General features: G+C 38.5%; 1 protein-coding gene across 1 annotated transcript in view; it reads left to right on the top strand.

The window, feature by feature from the left end:
- The window catches only part of ldb2a (LIM domain binding 2a), a gene marked incomplete at its 5' end in the record, with an annotated part of 94,631 nt that overhangs the window by 54,718 nt on the left and 29,582 nt on the right, over positions 1 to 10,331 (top strand). Inside the window, 1 exon segment of the mRNA XM_035669759.1 lies at positions 6,904 to 7,076. Within this exon segment, the coding sequence (XP_035525652.1) occupies positions 6,904 to 7,076 (173 nt within the window).

The following is a 10,331-nucleotide window of genomic DNA, read 5'->3' as shown; positions in this document are numbered from 1 at the left end:
GAGAGAGAGAGAGAGAGTGCAGTGCAAGTGATACAGAGAAGGAGAGAGGGAGCATCATTTACACAGTCATCCACGCCGAGTGGACCCTGCAGCTCACCCTCCCTCCCTCCTCTTCCCTCAGCCACTGCTCACGATGCCAAACATTTTATGTGTTATTTAGTCATGCCTGACTTTATCGAATTTGAAAAACATGCCAGTCACGGGTACATCCCCCCTTCTCCCCCTTGCCTCCCTCTTCCACATCCCCCACACCCTCACCCAACCGCCAACATCATCCTCATCTCCCTCGCTTTCTCTCTCTCTCGATTGAGACTCTACCATCGAAGCCTGACCTCAAGAGCCTCTCGAGCCACTGTCTTTGGGGATATTTCACTTCTAAATGAAGTTTTATTCTCAGGCCTCACTGCCCCCCCCACCAATCCTCTTCTACACACATACCTCCTCCTGACCACCCACCCACCCTGGGGGAAGGAGAGAAAGAGCATAATTCTAGCCAACAGAGTGTTGACTCTAAGATGGATTATTTCTGCTTGAAATCAGAGGCCATGTGCTGCTGGATAATGTGGCTGTCCCGTTTTTTTTTTTTCCCCAGCAGTGTTCTAATGATGGAGATTTGACGGGCAGCAAAATGTAGAGGAACAGAGAGACTTGTTCCACTAGGCGAGGAACGAGAGGCTAAAGGAAATCCCAACATGCTCGCCTTAATAATCCCAATGTCAGGATTTATGGTTGTTTTGTTTTTGCTGTTATTTAACAGTCCGGCGTAGCTCGGTGGGCACAACGGGTCACTAACACTTAGTGGAATTAAAGGGTTGATTGCAACTCGAACCAACAGTGTTAAAAAGAAAAGCATTCTAGTATAGTGTTTTAAGGGTTGCCAACAGTGTTTCTCAACCTTTTTTACCCCCACAGCGGACTCAAGCACCCCTTCATCAACACACTCATAATCCACGTGTACATTTAAACATTTTGATTATTTAACACTTTTAATTATCTATAAAAAAGAAGTTGTTACATTTTCTTCATACAAGACACATGACCCTGGAGTATAGCCGATGTTTAGGCTTTGGTCAAGTTTGCATTTGTAGTACTACCACTTGGAGTGACAGAGGCTGGATGTTTCAGTCATTTATCTATCACATTAAGCTATAGTTTGTACTTCTCTTCTCACATAGTATCTAGTTATCGCAATCTCAGTCGCAGAGCACACCATGTAAAGGTGTTAGAACTGCCTTAGGTTGATGGGTCGACCTGTGCAGTCAGTTCACCATTGATTGTAATTTATTGGTTATTACAATACATTTACTAAAGATCAGCCCCAATAAATCCTACTCATCCTCCTAAACACAAATATGTGTGTATTTTTTTATTTTATTTTTTTTTACCAAATCATAGTCATTTGTTCAAATTAGCCAAGCTACTCCACAGTTACATGTACCCCTGGTAACTGCAAAAGTGCTCCCATGGGTACCCCTGGGAATCACTGATTTAGTCAGTGTTCAGACTGACATTAGCCCTGCATAAAAACACAGCCCCCTCATTCATTTTAATGAGGCCAGTCCGATGACGCAGCGGGATGCCAATGCAGAAGCAACAAAAAATGAATAAAAAACACACGGTCATCCAGCAAAAAAATTGAACCTGGCTCAAATTAGCTAAAATGAAATGCGGCAGCATCTGGCAAGGCGCTGCTTTGGCAGCAGATTCTTGGTGGATGACTTTTTCATCTTTTTTATATGCCCACTTAAACTGTTGCATGATCAGTGTAGCTCATAGTTTTCTTTATATATTGGTGCACTGTAAACAATGTCAGTGTTTTGCTAAGGTGTCTTATAATCCCAGTAGAGATGGCCAACTGAAGTAAAGTTCAAAAATATTCCAAAAAAAAAAACTCAGATGGGATCTGAATACTTCAATGACGGGACATTAAAAGTTTGCAGCCAGCGCTACAAATGTCAATTTAGGACCAAACAGTTGCTGGTTTAGATCCCCTGAGCAGTGAATGAGTAGCACTTCAGTAACTGGCCCTGCCCTTGAGCAAGTCAAGTTGCTCAAGTGGAACTGCCCAGTGATGTTTGGATGAAGCCTGTGGTTGGAGTGCATCTCTCAGGCATGTATGTGTGCAGGAGTGTGAAGCAGGACGGTGCTGAAAATGAGTCAAGTCAAGTCAAGTCAACTTTATTGTCAAATATGCTATACATGCACAACATACAGCATAGAGGAAATTTCAGTCCTCTCAGACCCACAGTGCAGGCAATAAAAAATAAATGTTCTATATAATAGAAAAAGACAAAAAATAAACAATCAACAAGACATAAGAAAACAATTCAAAATTTAGCAGGACATAAATAAACAGCTCAACAAGACATACAAAGTAACATACCACATCGCAAGAATTAAGGCACCCTTTAAGTTATTTACATTGATGGAACCATAAAATAGATAAGATAAATATGGTAATTAAACAGGTGAGAGTAGTGCGGGTGTAGTGCCAAATAACAGGGAACAAAGTTGGGAATGTGCAGTTTCCCTGGTTTCAGAGGGTCGTGGTGGGAAGTTGGTGTGGGGGGGGGGGGCTTCTTGTGGCACGGGGCAGGGTGGGCAAACGTCTGGACGTGACGGCTTAGAGCAGCCAGTGGTTCAGCAGAACACCACTATAGGTTTATTCTTTGGTTGTGTAATGAATTCCGGATGCGGATCGTTTCTGCAAATTGCGGTCGCCACGGCTGCTCAACCCAAGTTTTAGCAGAAACTGCAGCAATTGAGCTCTGCAGCTTACCAGAAGGAGGGGGTGGGGCCTACAATTTTGCAAAACGCCTGTGTTGCACGCATCTTCTTCTAATTGGTTCTGTGTAGAATCCCTGATCACATATAAGCGTTGCTGCCATTTGAAGGGATATCCTTTGCTCTTAGTATTCTGGGAGTAAATCCTGCTGCCCCGTTTTGCTCACTTTTCGGCCTAAATATAATTTTGAAATAAAAGCAGGGGCAAACCCCTGAACTGCAAAGATCATCCATCTCTTACAAGTCCATGCCATTTTCGATTATCGATAATTTCTTTCAATGGAAATGGATATTTTCAATTTTGATCATTGTTTAAAGATTCAGTGTCTAACATTTAGGAGGATCTGTTGGAAGAAATTGAATCTAATATCCATAACTATTCATAGTTAGTGTATAATTATTAGAATCCTTATGTTTTTGTTACCTTAGAATGAGCTGTTTATGTCAACAGATGCCATCCATGGAGGCTGCCATGTTTCTACAGTAGCCCAGAATGGACAGACCAAAAACTGGCTCTAGATAGGGCTGTTCGCATTTTCCGCGCCTTTCATGGCAACCACACTATCTCCTTTGTGCTTGGAAGGGGAGGGTGAAGTTGAGATTGCGATCTGCAAGTTGCTAGGGATGCCACTAATTTCGATACATTTTCTTAATCTGTTGATAATTAGAAAATGTAATATCTTTTTTGGTTTTTTGAGTGTTTGGGGGTGGGGCAAAACAAGACATTTCGGGAGATGGCACCTAGGAACCAAGTCAACAATTTTCGAACATTTGAGATCAAAATAAACTATAGATTAATTCAGTGTAGAAATAATCATTAGTTGCAACCTTTTCGTAAAAAAAACGTCACAACGTTTTTAGAAAAGTGACTAAAGACATTTTGGAAATTGGTTTCATGGTATAGCCTATAATGTAGTTATGTGATCATCTGAAGCATCTCAAGTTGTTTTTTGTCAATATCATACAAGTCTAATGATAAAAGGAGCTCTAATGTATAAAAAGCTGGACTGCCTCCACTCTGGTCTGGTGGAGAGAAGACGTGTAGCAGGATTTCAGGTTCTTAGCGGAGAGGTAGAGTGGGATTTTTACTGATGTTGCAGAGGTAGAGAAGCTCTGAGACAAAAGAACCCCTTAAGCTGTAAAGCAGAAGTTTTGGTGCGATGGTGTTGCTAAAGACAGTGTTTTGTTTTGTCAAAGAAATGATGAGGAAGCTCTTGTGTGAGATTTTATTTTTATTTTTGCCAAATTAACCAATGGCTATTAACAAAATATACTGTTAATATTTTCATAATCCAAAGTTAAAAGCTAAGAATGAAAGGCATTTTTAGGACATGATTTCATAATATAAAATACATCCAAGTATTGAGGAATCTGTATCTTGCATGCCATCACAGTGCATCCATAATGTAATGGGAAATATAAGCCTCTCTCTCTCCGTATCATCCATTCTTCTCCTTGAAGCCAGCTAACACAGAGGAGATAGAAACCAGACGAAGCCTGAGGGCTATAAAACACTGAAGACACTTTCTCCCTCCCTGACTCCTCCTCTAGTTTTCATCATGCAGCATGTTCATTGTCTCTTTAGGCTTCTGCAAAAACTTTGTGCTGCAGAAGTTGTCCATCTTAATAATTCTGTTTAATACCAAACTTAGTCATGAAATCATATTATTCTGAAATATATATGAAAATACTCTCCTCTTCCCTGTGCAGCCTCACTCATATGAGGAATATTCAAAACTGAGTGTATTATATGAGGTGTCATATTTTGGAAGAAGTGGATTGAGAGCCCCCAATTCATGATAGTCAGTTGTTTCAAGAAAACCTTTAATCTTCAGATGTGTTGGAAAGAGTTGAATTTACCTCTCTGCACTGGAAGATTTATTTGACACTTGTTTCAGGGGGAAATCAGACTCAATCTAAGAATAAAAGATTTGAGTATTTCTTGGATGGCGAACAGGTTTCCTGAAGGCTGCCCAGTGTTGGGTGAATCAATAGGTTTCAGCACAATCCAGTAGTTTCGTTGCCTTTACAATTTTGATTCATAAATTGACCACAACTAGCAAGACGGCTGCTGTTAAATAGCATATATGTAGCAGCAAGTTCATTCAGATTTCTAATGATTCCTACAGCACTACTATATTGTTAATGATTTGTGTGGGATTATTGTTATGCATGTATTGTTAAGTCCAATTATAAGGCTTTTCAGCTTTTAATGAGACGGGATCAGGGAAAAATATGAATGAATACCTGCTCTGTATATTTGAATATGAACATTTTTCATATGTTTTAAGGATTTAGTAGATATTCTTAAAGATAAACTTAGAGGGAGTTCACCAAGGTAAAAACAAAAAAACTAAGGGAATTGGCAACAGCTGTAATGAGTACAGAAGTTAAAGTCAAATCAATAAACAGCAGACTTAACAGTCTTTTCCGTCTTCCTAGAATTATGTCTTCCTGATTATTTTTACAATAGAAAAGGGGTCAGGTAGGAAAAGCAGAACATCTTTGCTCTCAAATATTTAATCAGCTTTATTCATTTGAACATCTGATCAGTTTTTCCTCCTCCAAGGAGCTTTTGACAGCCAATAAAATGTTTATCTTGATTAATGAATCTACAGCAGATGTCCTTATCAAGCCGTTTTCTTGCTATTAGGCTTTTCTTACCACATAAACTAAATACCACTTTTTTCATTTGGGATTGTGTTCTCTTTCATTTTTAAAAAAAAATTTAATATTTTTGTGTATATATTTTTTGAATGTCCAGAATATCTAGTATATATTATGTCCATAATATGTGCCTCTGTTATTTAATAAACACAGTAACAGTAACATTAGTACTAAAAACTACAATTACTATGATTACTATTAGTAACAGTTTTACAACTACTCAGTAGTTGAAGTTCTTGACTGCTGGTTTTTAGACATTTATCATATTTTTCTTTTTTTTTGTAGATAAATAAATTCATATTCCTGAAATTAGTCAATAAAGTCATTGTTAGTCATTAAATTTGTTTTACCTCCTTTAGATGAGAAGATTGATAGCACTCTCATGAATGCATCATTGTCTGCAAGTATTAAGTTCAAGGTTTTTTTTGTCATGTACACATCAATTACAGTGACGCAGTTGTTGGCAATGAAATTCTTAGATCTTAGGCGCCCACCAACTGTGATCTTAAAGATATATATAAAAATACATTTTTTTTTTAGAAAAATCATGCACGTGGAATAAAATTTATTTACAATATCAGACATAAAATAGTGCAGCAGCTAAAATATAAAGTAAGAAAAACAAAAGTAAAATATAATAATGTACACAGGTAAGTAAAATGTATACAATATGTAATATAACTGTAATGTAAACTGGTTCAATAGTAATGCAGTATGTATATACTATACATAATGAGAACAGGTTGTAGATAGGTATGTATATACATATATAAACTGTGATGGATAAACAGCTTATAAAGAGGAACTTAAATTAATGTATATAATGTGAGATGTACAAACAGTAAGTAAGCAAGTGGCACCATTGCAGTAGACTCATCTCATTTGTTTAATCCAAACCGAAATGTAAAAATAACAATTTGTGTTTTAAGAGCTAAAGATCTTAGGCTAGCTATTTCTCCCTGTTTCCAGTATTTATGCTAAGCTAGGCTAATGGCTGCAGCTCCATACTGAATGCACAGACATGAGAGTGGTATCAATCTTCTCATCTAACTCTCAACAAGAAAGAGAATTTTCCAAAATGTTGAACTGCTCTGTAAATGTATGGGAAAAAAGTATTGATTTGGTATTGGATCCAGAGCTCAGGGACCTGAGTAACTAAGTCATAATATTAGTAGCAGTATCCTGTTGTTATATAGCTAACATATATAGTAGTAGCAGTTTTAGTAACACCAATAGTTGCTTAAAAATTGTACAGTGAACAGTAATAGTAGTAATAAACCTATTACTCGTAGTATCATCGCCATTCTAGTCTATTAGTGAGACTGTATTAGTGGCAGTATGTAATAATGTCACCATATTCTTGCTTATCTCAGCCCTCTTCTCTCCAGATCTTTTCACCTTTGGTCTCCTTTTATATTTAGCAGCTCTGCCCTCTCTTTTGTCTCCCTGCAGCGATCGGTCGGACGTTGATCCCCCGTTATTTCAGCACGGTGTTTGAGGGAGGGGTCACCGAGCTCCACTACATCCTAAAACACTCCAAGGAGTCTTTCCACAACTCCTGCATCACCCTGGACTGTGATCAGTGCACCATGGTCACCCAGCACGGGAAGCCAATGTTTACAAAGGTAACACCTGACCCCTGAGCTTCTCCCACCATGAATAATTGATCACAAGCTATGATAATGGACCTGGCGAGGTGTTTAACTGGTTAAAGATCAAATCCATTTACACCCTTTGATTCTTTTTTCCTCCCTGTTTCATTCTGTTACACTGTTATCACACGTGGTGGCCTTTGGACTGTCAAATATGGGAAGGTCTTTTTCTATTTACTGCAAGAAATATAAAATTATTATCTGCTAAATCGCTAGATGTTTTTTTTAATCCCTTTTTTCTGAAGGAAAATTTTGCTTAAAAGAGTAAACACACTTTTTGAGTTAGTAAATTATATATACTGTATTAAATAATCAATTGATTTTGTCCCCATTCTACAATAACAACAGAAGTTATTTCCTTTTTCCAGAGTAAGCTGAGTAATTCTGTACTCTAGACTCCATGCATTTTTTTATTTGTTAGGGGTTGCTGATTGGGGGAGTAACAGCATCCATAAACTATCTACAAATTAGCACTTAATGTATTATGTCTGAAACACTAGGTTCACAATATTTCAAGCCAGGTGTGGAGATTGAAATTGGTCGATGTGATCATTCCTCCTATTCATACTGGCTGCTCAGGGATCCCGTCCTATTGTGCTTCCAATGTAAGTGATGGGGCACCAAATGTCACTTACACTGAAAGAGCACTGAGTCATATCTTCACAACCGGTATGGACAGGTGGAATGATTAAAGCAGGCAAAACCGGTTTAAAAACTATTGTTTTGGGACAGACTTGAACAGCTATGAACATTTCCTTAAACATTATATTGCACAAAAAAGCCTAATTGCAATGATATCGACTGTAACTGTATGTTGAATTCTAACATTACAATATCTCTAAAATGCACTAGCCAGTGTTTGGAGTTTAGAATTCATGCAGATAAATGTCACCCACAGTCATATTAACCCTCTTATCAGCATTCTGGCCTCCTCATAGACCCCCAAAATCCACTGGCATTTCTCATGTTAAAGATGTCGACAGACTCTTAACCCCCTGGGTACTCCAAAGGCAATGCTAGGGAGACATGAATAAGATCTTTAAAGAGTATGGTGCAGTTTGCTGTATATGTGAGGCACAGACAGAAGAAGCAAAGAAGAGCAGAGGAAACAAATTGTGCAGGTGAGATAATCCAACCTGACACACAGGTCTTCTGAAAGCACTGAAGCTGAGCTCATCTGCTTTTGTCTTTGGGGAGAGAATCCCCCTGTGAGCCAGAGTGAATATCTGCTTCACCATAGTCTGATCCAGATGGCTAGCTGACTCTTAGTGGTCTTCTGCTGACTGTCTAAATGAATCTGAGGCCAGATACCTTGTCAGTGCCGAGCAGGCGAGCTAAAGGGATTCCATGTTCCCTGTACCATGAACCCTGAGCTACAGCACCAGACCGGATTGTTCTGACATTAAACAGCTTGTTTTTAGGACTTGACAGTATGCACTCACTCTTGTGTGTCTGTGTGTGTGTAAGTGTGTGTGTAGAGTCTGAAATTAACTTTTTGGCTGACCTGCCACAGGCTGTGAGACTAAAAAGTAAATTTTAAAAAAAGCATCACTGCAAAAAAAAAAAAATAAATCACCATTTTAGCAAGTAATTTTGTCTGTTATTGAGATCTAAAACTTATTTTCTGAAAAAAAAAAAAAATATGCCACTAGGTGGAGACTATTTTGCTAGTTTTCAGTACAAAAGAAGTTGATTCAATAATTTCTTGTTCTTCTTATTTCTAAATGTTGAATTTCTTTTTCAGCAAATTCTTCATAACAGGGAAAAAGAATCAGTGATATGAATGAATGAAATAAATACATTTAATTTATTAATATATTAATTTTTTAAAAGCCAATATCAATATTGATATTTTAGAAGTTAATGACTATATACTTAAACACCCTACCTAAACAAAGGTTCTTTAGAAGTATTCTTTACGTTCAGATATTATACAGTATATGCAGCATAACATAATATCTGATTATATATTGGCCTACACGATTTATCGTGGGGTTCTACTTCACACTTATTCTTGTGCACTACTAAAATACACTTTAATATTATTGACTGAAACCCCCTACTGAATCATAGTGTTGTTTTATAAGTTGCACATGTATTGACTGATGTGGATTAGTTCTCCCAGCAGAATACTTGTTGCTTCTCAGATTATTTGAGGGCCTCTCTCTCTCTCTCTCTCTCTCTCTCTCTCTCTCTCTTTCTTTCTATACATATATATATATATATATGTATCAGTTTATGAATAAAAAAATATGTTTCAGTTTTTCATATAAACATACATTCTGTAGTTTGAAAGCGCAACATCCACACAATCAAGAAACATGCACATACTTTACATACGGATACAGATTTTGCCATCCTTTCCACATGAAAAACTTTTTGAGTAGTGTAGTGCAGGACCTTTTATTTAGTATACCAAAGTCAAATCGTACCAAGGTTTCAGACGTGACAGGTGTTTACCTCAGTTCCAGTGTCAGTGTGTGTATGTTCGTGTATATTTACATGCATGACTGCGTGCATGTGGTTTTGTGTCAAGGGGCTTCATGAGGTCGTATCACTTTTTCTGTACATTCGGAGGGGAGATGATTTTGTATTCATGTAGTGGTTGCTGGGTGGTGAAGGTTCGACATGTTTATGTGTGTGTGTATGTGTGAATGGGTGTTGGTGGTTGGGGGGGAGCTCTTTGTGTTGTCATATCAGTAAATGAGTATGAAACATCCCCAATAACACACACAGGAAATGTCCTTTTATGTTGCTGTTGTTTGGTTTTTGTAAACAAGGCTCCCTAAAAGGAACAAAAAAAACATAATATATTACGAGTGTCCGATATTAGCCGTACAGAACAGAAACAGAACGGCCCAGGCCCGGTCAACAAAAAGCTAAATTTGATGCTCGCAGTGCTGCTCTCTTTTCATCTTCACCTAAATTGGATGAGAAGAATTAATTCATTAGAAAAAAAAAAAAAAGAATTCCAATAACTGAGTGTGTTCTCCCTGAGCTCCCAGCAGCCTGCAGCTCTGGAGGCCCGAATCTCAATCAGCTCTGCCTCGCCTCGCTTTCCTCAACCACCACCTCCTCCCCCCTTCCTCCTCCACCTCTCCCCCCTCCTCTTCCCTCTCATCCCCCTGCCTGACTCGCTCGCTCGCTTGCTCATTCTCCCCTCGCTCTCTACTCCACCGCTCTCTCATCCCCCCCTCTTCTTCTTCTCAACTCCCCCCCCCCCCCCCC

Source organism: Morone saxatilis, unplaced genomic scaffold (assembly GCF_004916995.1).
Source record: "Morone saxatilis isolate NCDOM2014 unplaced genomic scaffold, NCSU_SB_2.0 Contig22, whole genome shotgun sequence".
Lineage (NCBI taxonomy): Eukaryota > Metazoa > Chordata > Actinopteri > Moronidae > Morone > Morone saxatilis.
This window is presented reverse-complemented; position numbering and strand designations above follow the sequence as displayed.